The 15067-nt window shown below is 39.6% G+C and overlaps 2 protein-coding genes across 2 annotated transcripts in view; both read right to left on the bottom strand.

Moving 5' to 3' along the window:
• The window catches only part of LOC145488868 (tRNA-dihydrouridine(16/17) synthase [NAD(P)(+)]-like), a 59412-nt gene extending 51499 nt beyond the window's left edge, over positions 1–7913 (bottom strand). Inside the window, exons 1-7 of the mRNA XM_081467693.1 lie at positions 6305–7913; positions 4816–4924; positions 3794–3844; positions 3350–3462; positions 1612–1694; positions 1240–1343; positions 3–147 (exon numbers count right to left, since the gene is read on the bottom strand). Of these exons, the coding sequence (XP_081323819.1) occupies positions 3–147; positions 1240–1343; positions 1612–1694; positions 3350–3462; positions 3794–3844; positions 4816–4924; positions 6305–6538 (839 nt within the window). The 5' untranslated portion in view covers positions 6539–7913. The remainder of the gene's footprint in view (positions 1–2; positions 148–1239; positions 1344–1611; positions 1695–3349; positions 3463–3793; positions 3845–4815; positions 4925–6304) is intronic.
• Positions 7914–8171: 258 nt separating this feature from the next.
• On the bottom strand, positions 8172–14231 carry LOC145488876 (aly/REF export factor 2-like). The gene is made up of 6 exons (XM_081467704.1): positions 13847–14231; positions 13589–13744; positions 12844–12991; positions 11317–11392; positions 10590–10743; positions 8172–9592 (listed from the first exon to the last, which is right to left on the bottom strand). The coding sequence occupies exons 1-6, from the start codon at positions 14018–14020 to the stop codon at positions 9566–9568; spliced, it is 735 nt and encodes a 244-aa protein (XP_081323830.1). The 5' UTR covers positions 14021–14231; the 3' UTR covers positions 8172–9565.
• Between the last annotated feature and the right edge of the window lie 836 nt (positions 14232–15067).

Genomic DNA, 15067 nt, shown 5'->3' with positions numbered 1-15067 from the left:
ACACAATCCTCCAAAGCCTAAACAGATGTCCCCTTATGTATGACAATAGGCATGGATGTTCATCCACCAGTGCCAAGTACTGATCTGTCATTTCCCACACAGGGGGATGTTCACCACTGAAAAGGGCTGGGTTGCTCAGATTTCCCTCTACAAAAATTACAGTGAAACCTGTATTAAGCAGACCCCATATTAAACGGACAACCTCTGTTACATGTAAGTGGACACCAGCTCAGTCCCTAAATTTTCCTCCCATATTTACTGTAAAATAAACCTGCATTCAGCAGTCACCTCCCTCAAGCAGATGCGGACACCAATATTAAGCCATTTTGTTGCACACAACCTGCAATAAGCAGACACTAAAAGGGCTCTCTACTTCTAAAAGCTCAGCTCAGACTCCTCTAACATTGTTAGGCGATGTCATTTTAAAGCTAAGTAGATCATTCAAGATTGATGCACTGACTAACTGGACATTGTGCTATGAGCAGTCTTTGATCTTACACTGTGTTACACTGTGTTACAAAAGGGTTAATGATTAACTATTACTGCTGAACCTGTTTAGAGCGGACACCCTGTATTAAGTGGACACTAATGAGTGTCTCAAGGGTGTCCGCTTAAGACATGTTTCACTGTTAGAGTAATTCAAAATATCAATAATCAACCTTTTTGAAAAAACCCTGAAACTATGCATTCAAGCAATATAATTATTATATTTTGTTATATCTCTCAGTTAGTACACGCGCTGTGATTGGTCAATTTAGTGGGCCCTACTCTCCTGTACGACCCACTAAAATAAAAAAATTTGGTTTTGTTGCCAAACTGTTTCGTGATTTATCAATAAGTGTTCTTAACTTTTATAGCAAGTGAAAGTTTAAAACTTTCTTATACTCTAAATTATGTAATAAAACGTGCTAACAACTTAAAAACAGTTTCAAACTGACTTGTTTTGCTTTTGAGGTGCGTCAGAAATTTGAAGCCTTTCCGAGTCCGCATGAATAGAAATCGTTTCCGAGCCCGTCAGTCACACAGTCGAGATATAATAAATACCTTACTAATATCGTCTTCTCGGTCCGTACTGTAAGTTACAGATCCTCGTTTTTTCCCCTTCGATTTATGGCCCAAGCGCGAAGCACGCGGGCCATAAATCGAAGGCGAAAAAACTCGGTCCATAACTTACAGTATGGACCTTGAACTCGGTTAGTAAGAGGTATATGTGGTGTGAAATCACTACAAACTACAAACCTGCTGACATTACTCCATCTACTCCTGTATAGACCATACATCTCTCCACATCCCGCAAGTATTGAATATTTCCATTAGCAAAGACAGGGATTGACACATTTTCCCTATTAAATAGAAAAGGAACTCAGAAATGCTCTAGAGATATATAACTTTGAGAATTAGTTAAGTTAAGTTAAGAATTAAGCGTTAATCTTATCATGTTAAATTATAATTTCTTCAGTATTGCCAGTGCTCATAATCAGTAATTTTGTTTGAAATGATGAAGGATCAGTGATGGACAATAATTTCAAAAAACTGACCAGATGTGACAATGATATCATACAACTTTAGAACTGTCAGTGAGTAAACATTTAATAAAAAACTTCTACTTACTTTACTGTTTTGATTACATCCCAGTTTGCTAAGCCAGTGTTCAGACCCTTTTGTTCCCTTGTGCGTCCATGAATAGTCAGTAGCTAGTCACAAAGAAAATAAAATATTATCTTCAAGTATTTTCAATTAGTTATTTAATATTTTTAATTCAACACTAGGTTATGAGTGCTCAAAATCCCCATGCAACTGGACTTGTAACCTAAGGTAAACAACTGTATCGCTAAAATGGAGGATGGGTGCCTGAGACATCCAGGAGCTTCCACTATTGGCAGCCAGCTGCTAGATGAAGACTGCTCCCATGGCTGGCAAATCCTGGCAACCCAGCCATGAGCCCCCACACAGTAAGAGGAACAGGCACCTGTCACACAGTTGAAATACTGGAAAGAGGGAGGGAAAGTGATGGGAGGGGAACTGCCTGGGTGATGAGCTGCCACACTACAAAAACGCCAGAAAATGCCTCCTACAATCCACGCTACAATCCATGCTACAATCCACGAGCATGTGGAATTGCGACACGTGCGCATATGTGTCGACACCGCTGACTACCAGAGGAACACAAGCGCTCTTTGTTGTTAACTCCGTTAAATTGTATTTAACAGCATTAAATCACATATGGGTTGCGCAAGTATACATATCAACTAATTTATTCAGTTTCGGCAACATTATTAACACCAGAAGGTAAGGTCTGTGTCAGGCCAAATACACTGTAATCCAAGCTACCTGAGCCTGTTCCAGTTTCCGTAGCATTGACCAATTAGGAGCATTTCTACTCCCCCCTGGATTGGATGCTTGTCCATCACAGGGCTACCCTCCAGCATTAAATTTGCCATTGCACCCATTTACATACATCTGGGTGGAGAGAGGCACTGTGACAGTAATGTGTCTCGCCCAAGAACACAACACAAAGACCCCCAACAGGGCTCAAACCTTGGCCACTCAAACCAGAGTTTGGCATGCAAACCATTTGTCATATGCACCTCCCTCAATCAATCAACACTGTGACTTGCAGGTATACTCCATCACAAGTTACATACAGCTTCACAAAATGGGCATGTGCTCCTAAGCGTTCACAATAATAACGTTCATGCAAATGGACTTTTCTTTTTCTCTCAATTATAAAAAGAGTAAAGATATGCTCATAACTGACTCAAATGTCTTTAACAAACTAATTTAATAAACTGTTTGTTATTTTGTTAATGTTATGGCATGCAATAACGACATAAGACCATTTTGTGGGCAAGCATGGGCAGGGAATGTACTGGCGAGGCTCGGATATAACCTACCAACCGAATCAACCCACCAGATGAGGGACCTCGGCATTTGGTGCCATGACCAGAGGGTGCTCCATGCCTGTACAGTAATGCGGATGTTGTTGTTGGGATAATGCTCTGGGGCCATGTTAACCCAGTCCGAGTAACAAATGCCCCCTCCCTGGCAGGGCTTCAGCACAGGGGAGGTACCCCTGATCAAAAGCAGCAATTCCCCACGCACAAATGTTGAGTATGGTGAGAAAGTACCCCGTGTGGAGCCCATAAACTGAGTTAAACCAGATCCCCCAAGCCGAAGTCTCCAGAGGAGGTGCAAGGATTGGGCACAGACATTCCTTCACCCCAAGGGTTAAGTGACAATGAGACAAGCCAGCTGTGGAGAGGCAGTATAAAAAAGAGCAAAGCAATGCACATTACTGACTCAAGCATCTTTGAATTAAAATAAACTGTTTGTTATTTTGTATATTTACCTGACAGCCTGCTTTCTCTAACATTTTTGCATATTTCACAGTTTTTTCCAGATCATCAAACACACGGATTTTACAGCTTATTGGAATGGACAGTTTCTCATTGAGTAAGCTAACTGGAAACAATAAAAAGTAAAAAAAAATAATAGACAAGAAATGACTAGGCTAGTTAAAAGTTTTCTTAAATATAACTCTGACCTGATGCCCAAGACTTTTGTTCAAAAAAGACTGATCAACAAATCGGCAATATAACTGTAAGAACATGTATGGAAATTTAAAGACTTTTGCTGGCTGCTGGCTGTAATCTACAGATATAAATCTTTGTAACCTAGCAAATATCTCTAAACTTAATATTAATAATAATGTTAGAACTAATGTCAGCTTAAGCTCGCAAAATTCAAAATTTAAATTTAGCTCTACAAATTACTAACAGTAACCATAACTTACCCATGGAAGCTATTAATTCCCACTCATCTTGTAAAAATGCCCCATAGTGACCTATAGGATTAAAAGCAGAAGTGAGGCTGTTTTGTATGGTTGGCTCAATTCAAGATATCCTTTAAAATACCTGACATGACCATGTTGTTTAATCATGCGTTGGTTTAATAACATGACAGCCTTGTGTACTTACTCAACTAGACAGTGTGATAAAAGGAGATGATAATGATGATGATATTACCAAACACTAATAACAAAATAAGTAATCTTCCAAGATTGATCTTATTACATGTATAAACCATTGTGTCGCTGATAAGTTTGGTAGAAATACAAGACAGGTGATACCCTGGATAACAGGGACAAATCAGAAATTTTCTTATTAGCATTGGTATCACCGGCTGATGCAAAATTCAAAATTCAAAAGTACAGTGCTGTCACCGTTTTTGGGGCTGTTCCCTCTTGAATGTTTATTTAAAAATAACTCTACAAGGGCAGTTGCCAATCTTAAATGTACATGTAACTTGCTTTAATTTATTCATGTATTGAAAAAGTACATCCTCAAGATGTGCCCTTGTACCCTCAAGAATTTTTTATCAACAAATTGAAATACACTAGGAACCTAGGAACAAGTGTACTAAAGGCATACACAGTCAACTGTTAATCGATACTGTCAATCACACTCTTGATCAACCCTCGATCAACACTCCATCGACACCTCAGTTGACACTTGCTTGACATCTTGGTCAACAGTCAGTCAAGAGTCAACTAACTTTCTATCAATGTATATGAGTCAGTCGACAATCAGCCATCTATTGATCAACTTTTGATTGACAGTCGACCGAGTATCAGTCGGGATTATTGAGTGTCAATAATTGATATGAGAGTCGACTGTGGGTCGATCGAGGGTATCGATCAACACCCGATCGCAGATGCCTTTAGTACAAATGATCCAGAACCTGGAGCTTTGAACAAGGCTAAAAGCTGTGTAGCATCAAATCTAGCTTATAAGCATATACATAGATGTAGACTACCTCTTCTTGCTATTATCTGTGGACATCCAAGGTTCAAATCAATTCCATCACAGTATGGTTCCACTAACTGAGCAGCTTTGAGAAAAATTTCTGGATCATTTGCACAAAACTAAGAACAAAACAATACAATAATAATAATAATAATAATAATAATATAATGATAATAATAATAATAATAATAATAATTAGCAATTATTGCTCTTAAAGCTGGCACAGTTCTATAACAAACTGTCAACTGCACTATTACCAAATTATCCTATCTGACAACTGGAAGCGATGGACCATGCTGCAGGAGTTGGAAAAAGTGAGCTACTCCTGGGAGAGAGCCAAAGTATTGGCAAAGAGACATGTGCACTGGAGCTAGCGTACTAGTTGATGCCCTAAACTCCTCCGGGGGTGATAAAGGATTATAATGATAATGACATCTGGATAAAATATTCCTACTATCTCTGTCATCTATGTAAGCTTGAAGAAGACTAATTTAAACACTGAAAATCCAAAGTAGGATTCTGATAAATGTACAATAGAGAGCTCTGGATATAGCAGTCAGCCCTCAGCTAACTACATGTATGTCCGATTTAATTCACAAAATACCAGGTATACCTAGAAATGAGCTCAGATGCATATGTAGTAAGTATACAGCTAGCTCCATGAGCAGGTAAGATGAACCAAATCCTACGCCGTGATTGGCTACCCGAGTAGGCAAGATGGCACTAACTTGCCAGCTTGGGACTGTCCGATGTGCCCCACAAGAAAAAATTTCCCAAAAGCCATACAATAATTAAAATCCTTTACTGACCAAGCTTGTTCAGTCAAGATGACTGGATATCCCCCTCGTTCTTTTTTTGAGAGTTTATTGACCTCGACTCCATCTCGGTCCATAACCATGCCAAAAAAGAACTTGGCCAATATCCAGCAATCCTGATCTCATGCTTGGTCAATGACCCAGATATATTGTTCCATGCACTGCAGCTGCAACCTGCATTGCTCTGGCTAAAGATGAATGTAATCTCTGGCCTACAGGGTCTAACAGTATCTGTTTTTATGTCTGAGTAGCGAAGTAAAAGTTTGGAAAACCCTCAATTGGTTATGATTTGAGAAGAAAAATATTGAAACCCTGTATTGAAATAGAATGAATGCAGAATGGGAAAGTGTTGCATAGCAACTAATGAATAAATGCGACATGTACCTTACATCAGCCTAGAACTGGATTGTGTTTAGTACAACGATACACTACAAAGTAATGATGCTACAGAACACAATATTTGATTAGTTCCCCGAGACTTTCCACAGCAGGCATACATCAATGTAAGCTTAAAAGTTTGAATTAAAGTTGCCACATGTTTCACGAGTGAGTACAGCTGATTCAAACAATTCAAAGAGAGGATGGAAATATAAGCTTAACTGCCAGTTTCATTTCATTTTTGGAAGACGTGTACGAGCAAGGCTGGATTATAAAGTCAAATGAAGTAAGTAAAAGGAACTGTACCTGTACAATCAATGGTCTATCTTCTTTACAAGTCTGAAAAGATTCCTTCCTGTAAAACAAATCCTTCACAAACAGGCCGGCGTGAATCATTGGCGTGTAGCACAACTGTGCGCCATATTTCCGGCTCAAAAGTCGCCAGGGTAGTTCAGATTGATCCACCATAGGAGCCACAATGTATTTTGGAGACTTGAGAACGTGTTCCCAATACTCGTGGCTTTTATATTTTGGAGCCATTTTTGCTTCCTCTTCCTAGAGGTTGCATCACTTAGAAAGAATACCGCTGGTTACTAACCTGGGCAAACAAACTCGGCCCAGGCTCTCTTCCGACAGGCTGTCTGCCTTTCACCAACGAGGCGAGTACATGGTAGGATGGGAATACGGATCGGAAGGGCAATCCCCGGGGGGGGGGGGCACTGCCATATATGGGCTATATAGGTATGTGCCGCTGTGAAGGGTAGGGTTTTCAAGCAGTTTACTCTAGGATGTTACCTGTTACCTATCTTCTTCGTGCCGTGTGGCACATAAGTCCTCAACACAATCCCGCCAACCAGCTCTGTCAGCCGCTGCGATTTGTACCTCACTCCAGTTCTTCCATCCAGCTTTTTCCCTTTCTCTCTCTGCTGTCTTCCTCCATGTTTTCTTTGGTCTACCCCGTCATCCTATTCTGTTCCTGGGGTCATTAGTGGTTTGTTCAGCTCCTGAGCATCCTCTCGGTTTTGGCTCAAGGGCGTCATACTTTGCCTACCTAAGCAAGGTACCACATTGGCCCCAAGAGAAGGTTGCCTTCGAGTGTTTAAGGTTTCTGTAATCTGCTTTGTTTTAAGGGGGCGGGTGATTGACCCACCGCCCAACCCCCAACCTGGAGGATCAGGGGCTGTTCTTTGTCTGGTCTCTACCCCTCGACCAATCCGGCATGGTTAGACCTGCCAGGGACTTTAGTCCCAGCCGGCACAGCTCTTAGGGTCATTGAGACACCCAAGCCTCACCACCACTACAAGGTGACAGCCCAAGGTGAAGTTACTCTAGGATAGGGTATATAAATCAGAGCGTTTGGGTCTAGAAAAGGGTATAATTTTTCACAAAACTGACTAGTAGGTTGAAGATTTTATCTAGACTAAGGAAACCAGGAATTGCCACTCAAAAATATAAAAAATCAAATCGGCGAGTTTAAATTTACGCAAATCAGCCTCAACAGTGTCGATAGATGGGGGGATTTGGGGAGTTTACTCTAGTACAGGGTAGCAAAATTCAGCTTAATTAGCTCTGGTATAGGCTAAGGGTTCCAGGGTCCCAGTGGCACATCCCCACCCAGAAATTCCCAAAGTACCCCCCCAGGAGCAATCCTTGTGCCTCTGTTTCAAGACGAGTCCTCGTGCAAAGCCTTTCTTATCAAAATGATTCAGATTTGCATGAAAATGAACCTGTAGGTGGAACTCATTTTCATATGAATGGTTTCGCATGTAGACTCGTTTTGACACAAGGGCAAAAGGAAATTCGAAAATGACCTATTCTGCAGGGTATAACTTCAGATAAGTTAAAGATATTATAACAAAAAGATTTCTGAGCTTTCCAACCCAGGTTTTGGCATAAATCAAACTTTTGACTCTGCAAATTTTCTTTGATGTTACTTGCTATAGAGGTTTTCATACGTACATACATATACTTCATTTATGCTCGAAATTTACAGAGTAGCTGTAGAACTAAAATCTTGGAGAACATAAGTTACAAAAAGAAAAAAATTATAATAATTTTCTGTAACCTGGTTTGACATACACAAGGGTGGACATCGAGTGACGAGAGGGAGGGAGGGAAGACTGTATATTTTATCTAAGCAACTTTTTATCATTCAGTTGCAAGAGAAAAGACCTTGTTTACTCCTTAGAAACACCATTTATTGCTCCATTACAAAGTCCTATATTAGAAATAGTACAAGAATTTTACTGCAAACATTACAACAATCTTCATCTAGTGGAACCCCATTAATCCAACCACTGATGCAAATTAAAATCTGGGCTTGATTACCAGCTGTTGTTTGGGAAAGGAGCCTGCACTTCTCCCCAGAGGAAAAGATGATTAGGGACCAGACCTGACAGAACAACAGAAATCAAGCCTAACTGTCTGCATTAAAAGTCTACTTATGATAAGGAATAAGGACAATACAGGCCAAGAAACAGTTGCCATAAAAACTACGTGATTAATCAGGGTTACACTGGATTTAAAATGATGCAGAATCAGAATTTCCTTTGGGTTTTGGTTCAAAAAAGGCACGACTAAAACTTCTACATGAAATATTTATTGTGAGAAGGGAAGTCTGTTAGGGTAATCTTGTATTCTTCTGAATCCAAAAACCAGCTGATATTTTAAACAAGGGATGTTCATAACAGTCATACTGGAATGTAACCTATTGACATCAAATTTGTTTCACTTTTAAAAAAGTTGTTCAACATGGCTAATAGGATTATTTAAGCAATCCTACTTGACAACAAGACATTATCATGCCCCTTTATCACGGATAACTTCAATGTAATTAATCCAAAATGTGCTGCTCCAGAAATATCCACACCCTCCCCATGAAAGGAATTGGCTGGAACCCCTAATGCCTTCAGAAATTCTACTGTAGGTCTCAATCATTGTTCTTGCGGTGGGCATGGATATTTTCTGAAACTGCACAATGGACAAACATATCTGCACTACACTTATTCATGTTAACTAGCAAGTTCTTGTTTCAGAACAGCAAGAAAATGTTTGAATGGAGAGTTTCTTGCTGCAAATAGTGCCTACAAATATACAATGCAGAAGCATTGACCTCTTAAAAATCCAATCCTTTCTCGGTATGGTACTCTCTTTAAAATCTACAACAGCAATGACTGACCCTGCTAAAAAAAATTCTCTTTTGTCTGTTTTGGTACTCAAAGTATACTTCAGTAAGCGAGTACAATTAAAAGCCAATGTCATAACACTCGTACAGATACATGTACTATGAAATAAAAATCCCATATCAAACAAAACAGGATTTAAGACAAGACTTAGACTAATGTATTCACTGTTTTCAGAAATGATGGCTTGATCACATAACAGTAGTCAGGAAAGCCTTGACAATGTATCCCAAATTTGTCAATTTAAACAAAGAAGAGGTCTGATTCAAGCAAATCATCATTTTACAAAACCTTTCACAAGGCAAATATTAAATAGCTTAAAGTTAGGTTTCCATGTCTTGTGAAGAAGGTGAATATCAGCTGTCAAGTCATGGAAGATTTTCACTCAGTCTTCCTCCATATCAACATCTCCCTGCAAATAAAACAACAGGAAGATTTTAATCTTACAACTGATAGAATTCCTGTCTTGCTCAACCTATTCTAACATGGTCTCAAAATTCTCTCTAGCCACACAGTTAACGCTGTCCACCTCCTTACTCATTCTATTTATGATCCTGACGCCAACCAACTATTTAAAGAATTAGGCTGGGGCAATTTAGAAACTTGATGTCAAAAACTACAGGCTGAGACAGTCTATAAGTCCTTAACTGGCCTTGCACCCAATTATTTGTCCTCGAAATTCATTCAGTGGAGTGATGTGATTACTTCTTACAATTTGCGTGATTCTGATATCCTGATTCTGATTCTCATTCCCTTGCCATGTACTAACCATTTCAAAAATAGCTTTGGCTATAGTGGTGCAGTCCTCTAGAACAGTCTACCCTCAGCTGCTAGGTAAGCAACATCTCTGACTAATTTCCGAGGATTGTTAATTAATTCCGACACAGCATTCATGTCAAACAGGCTTTAATTTAGTTTAATTTTCTTTAATAGTTAGCAATATTTTAAATTATAGAAGATTAATCTATTAAGATTAATTACATAGTCTTTCGTAATAAGTTGTAGCTTTTATATTAAATTGTTAATGCCTGACGTATTTACCGTGTTTTTAAATAAAGATGATGATGATGATGATGATGATAAAGTATATTATTTGACAAAATGTTTGTAACTTTCTAATTCCATAATTTTGGAACAGCAATATTTGACAACCCTTTTGGCAATTTGGAGAAATTTTCTAAATATATCTATTATTCCATATCCTATTTTCTTTTCTAGAGTTTCAAAATTTCACAAATACGTTCAAATTTACGACACCGCAAAGGTTTCGCAAAATATGATAGAGTCCTAGTCAAGGAAAGGAGAAACACTATTTATCTCACTCACTACCAGAATAGAATTCATGTTGATTATTGGAACTACTTAGTAATAATTCAATATTGGAGAAAATTCAGAGAAAGCTTGCATACCACTTCATGGTAAGCATCTAATTCAGCATCAAGATCCTCTGCAGTCACATTCGCTCTCTGGGAACCACCACCACCTCTGCCCCCTCTCCCTCTACCACGCCCTCTACCTCTTCCACGGTTACCACCTCTGCTTTGGCCAAACTGCTGACGCCTTCTACAAGAAGAGAAACAAATTGTAACAAAATTAATCTTGTCATAACTTGACTGTTACAAACATGTTTAACAACAAGGATGTCATTGAGGGCTGGCTGTCGGCTGAGGTCACCACTGAACTGAAAGTGAACTCAAATCTAGCTGAAATTTCGTAGAAAATCAAAGACTTGGGTGAACTTTGGAATTGCTATGGAGAGAAAAGCCAGCTGGGATTGTTAATGAGCTGGCTTAGTGCCTTCTTAGCTACATCCCTCTTATAACATTATAGAAACGTAACTTCCCTAAAGCAACTGTGATAATGTCAAGTTAACAGGCTCATCTTATTCCTCTCAACATTATATAGAATTCTTGGAAACTTTATCTAGGTTGTCGAAGAGCTATAGTGACATCCTTGCAAATTACATTATCACTACTGACTGGGCAGCAAGAAACTTACATCCAATCTAGCGATGATACTTAATCTTATCACTGACAATTTTATCACTTCCTTATCACTGGGCACTCAGTCGCTCAGTCTTGCACAGCTTTGAAATCCTTTGGAAAAAATATAAAATAAATTTCATCACAATATTACCTTTGACCTTGTTGTTGGAAGCCACCTGATCCAACATTAGATGCACTTGTAACTAATTCAATAATCATCTCCCTTCCTGAAAGACAAACATAGATTCATTAGAATGATGACAGCAGATTACTCAAGGACAATGGTCCATGCTGCTTGATTGTTCCAAATTCAAGCTTTTTGTATGGATTTCTCTGAGTGCAAATTCCAACAACAAAGTGCACCACTAAGATTGTCTAAACTATATCCCTCAGAACATCTCATCATGGCAACTAGCAGATCTTCAACCACATTCACTTTTTTACATTGTTTAGGAATTTAACCTCTTGTTTTTTTGTTTTGTTTTTGTCTTTATCAATGACAGCAAGTAAAGTTCAACACCTTTCCAAGATTGCATTACTGTGAATTAATTTTCATACATTTCGCACACATCCAAAAGCTTTTTGACTCTAAAAAACTTAACCAATGTAGTCATTCAATTTTATGGTTATCAACTTCACTAGGATCAGATTGAAAATTAAACGAATACTTCATCATGATCAGCTTGACAATTAAATGAATACAAAAATTACATATATTATATGTATACCCCGAGAAGACAGACACATCTTATTATACACACAAAGAATAATCCTTAAGTAGAGAAATGTGAGATTTCAAGCTGAAAATTCCATACTTTCACCGACAATAACTGGTTTTCAGCCAAAATGTTCCAGCCCACCAGTAGCCAGAAAACTGATAAAAAAACGACATAGAACAAAACAGAGTACTAACTAACAGTTTAACAATCTTAACTCTTCATAGGCATGTTGTTGTCAACATTGTACTCAATGAATCAATCACACAAACTTTGTTTACAGTGTAACCAGGATGAAAATCGACAGTTTATCTCTCTAATTTAACAAGCATTTCTCTGATGCAAGCCCGGCCCAATTCCCCCAGGGGATTCTGGGTAAAAGTAAAGTGAAGTTTCTAATGCGAGACTCAGATCAACCTGCCAAGTGGAATTTACTGACAACAAATCACTTTTTGGGCAAAACCTGTGGGACAATACGAGAGAGCCAGACTGAATCAAAAGCAAGGCAGAGTGAAGAGCAGGCTATGTTCTGTACTATCTGTCCCCCCCCCCCCCTCCCATGGCTGCATATAGTATGAAATTTTCCAGTTTTACATGTTGACCCCACAAAGATAAATTAGTTGATAAGATGTGTCTATTTTCTCTTGCTACTAAGCAAGAATTCAGCAAACAAACCAGCTAGGAAGACATCATGTTCAATATTACCAGAAAAAGACAGACTGAAATGGCTCCATCGCAAGATGACTCCAGTGTGAAACTATGAAGCCAAGGCCATGTTTTTGACACCTGGAGAGGCATGCCATGGGACATCTGAAGTTGGACTGCTTTGGGTGTGTTGCATAGTTTGAGCCTTAACAGTAACCAAGCCCATTCAATGGCCGAGGACTGCTGCAGCTTGCTGAGGTCTTACCAGCCAGGTGATGCTGACCAGCCTCAATGAATAAAAATTAAAAATATTTTACCATCAAGTGGAACTCCATTATATTGTTTCATGGCACGTTGTGCATCATCTCGTCGTTGGAAAATCACCTCAGCTGTACCAAGGGATCGACCAGAAGCATCATAATGGACTGTGGCCTTCTTCAGAGCTCCAAACTCACTGAACAGCTCCTATAACATAACCCAGAACAACGCTTTAGAAAATTATTGCTGACTGGTTCAAGATTAGAATTGAAATTCCTAGTCACACTGGTTGTGGCGTGGAATTTATCAGCATTTTGTTTGAAGTTTAAAAAATAAAAAAAGAATGTAGACTTCCTAACATCGTGGAAAACTTGAAGGCACTTAAGGGCCTTTACAGAGGAGAGAAAAAGAAACAAAGCCCTGTGATGAGCTGGTGTTCAAATGCAATAAGAAATCATAGTTAAGATTTCAGGAGAATGTCCATCAAGAAGTTTATTGTCTCATCTGCCTCGGATCAGCCATACGTGTCTTAAATTTTGTCGAGTAGGTTTCACGGCTCTAGATAACTCCGACACCTTTAGTTTAGCGCGGCAACATACTTTAAGTCAGGAGATTTTGGACGGAAATGCGAGCTGTGAAACAAAGTAAGCTTACAGCATACCAGCTAGCGACGACCAAACAACTTTTCAACGTTAAAATCTCCCCTCGTCGCACCAGTTTGTCATGGTGTCTTAAAGATTCTGCCATATCGCTACGTTAATCTCATAAATGAAGTGAAAATGCTTAACGCAGTCTCAAGCTTACCTGAATATCTGAATCAGAAACACCAAAATCCAAGTTGGAAATGTGAAGTTTACAGCCTGTTGAGATGCCGCCACCAGCACTACGATTCCGTCCTCCTCTGAAACCACTGTCGCCGTCAAAAAGGTCATGCTGCCATCTGTCTGGTAACTGTTTAGGCTGAAAATAGATGTAAAGTTAGCAAACGCGACATCAAAGTAGATCGTGACAGGAAAAAGGTTCAAAGTGATGCCGTGTTCGACAGAAATTCTTGACACTTACTCTAGAATAAGGAGTCGATCTATTCTTGTTAATTCGTCCTCTGCCGCCTCTAACTGGTCCTCCACCTCCTCTGCCTCGTCTACCACGTCCTCCTCTTCCACCTCTGGTATTTTTCTTGTTCTGTTTGATGATATCGTCCAAAGACATGTCCACTTTCTCGATCTTCGCAGCCATTTTGTTCCGTTGCTGGTGGCCTCGTGCGTGTTCAAGTGACGCGATGAAAAAAATTATGGGATTTGGAACTGTTGCCTCGTTTGCATGTCCTTTTTCAAGCGGCAGCGCTGATAAAATGACGAATTTGTTTGCGGCTTCCGGCTTTTGTAAAAGGGCGCATTAATTATTTTTGTTCGCTTCATTTTTCGTTTGAACTTGTCGGCATGGCTGCAAGTCTTTTGGTTTTTTTCTTCTTTCTTTTATTTTTCTTAAAAGGTGACATCAAAGATTCCTTAACAACAACCTGCCCGACGGACCACACAGCTTTCGGCCCGTTCTTGTGTCGCACGTGCACCCACAGTTGTTCGTCCCGAAACACCCTTGAAAAATCTCCCAAACGAACATATTTTGATGTAGTACATGCAAACTTGCGCGACAACTGTTCGCCCACAAAATGTGCTTTCTATATAACATGAACGCAAGGTCCCTGCTAAGAGCAAACAACGAATATTGGACAAAAATAGAACACCAGCTACAACTGAATTTCTGATGAACTCAGTGAAGTGAAACTGGCGACCGTGAATTACTCAACATTGCGCTGTTTCGAATGCTACTGTTTGTATTCAGTGTTAGGGAACATGCAAAATGCAAAACATGCAGGGGGCGCGTGTATCTGAGTGCGGCACTCGTAGAGGGAAAACTCTGCCACTGACGCGCGCTTTTCATCCGGCCGAGCTGATCAAAGGACCGGTGTCCGCTTTATGAAAAATAACCATTGGTTTACAGATAGATAGGGCATCCAACTTCAGTTAAGTAAATAGTCCAGGCCTCTTGAACTCACGCTGACTGAACTCTTCCTGCTGCGCCCATGGCAGGGTAGAGTTCTGGAGCTTCCCGGGGTCCCGCCTGGACTCTAAAGCTGCTGGCACTAGTCGCACGGTCAGCTCTAATAAAGTAAAGAAATCGAATCCTTTGTTTCAGTGCCGCTAGACCACCACATCATTTAATATCATAGCGACATAGTTTGTACGCCAGTGGTCTCTTTATTTAATTCATAGAAGAAAACAA

This window comes from Orbicella franksi, chromosome 6, assembly GCF_964199315.1.
Source record: "Orbicella franksi chromosome 6, jaOrbFran1.1, whole genome shotgun sequence".
Taxonomy (NCBI): Eukaryota; Metazoa; Cnidaria; class Anthozoa; order Scleractinia; family Merulinidae; genus Orbicella; species Orbicella franksi.
The sequence above is the reverse complement of the archived record's forward strand: the minus strand, read 5'-3'. Positions and strand labels throughout refer to the sequence as shown.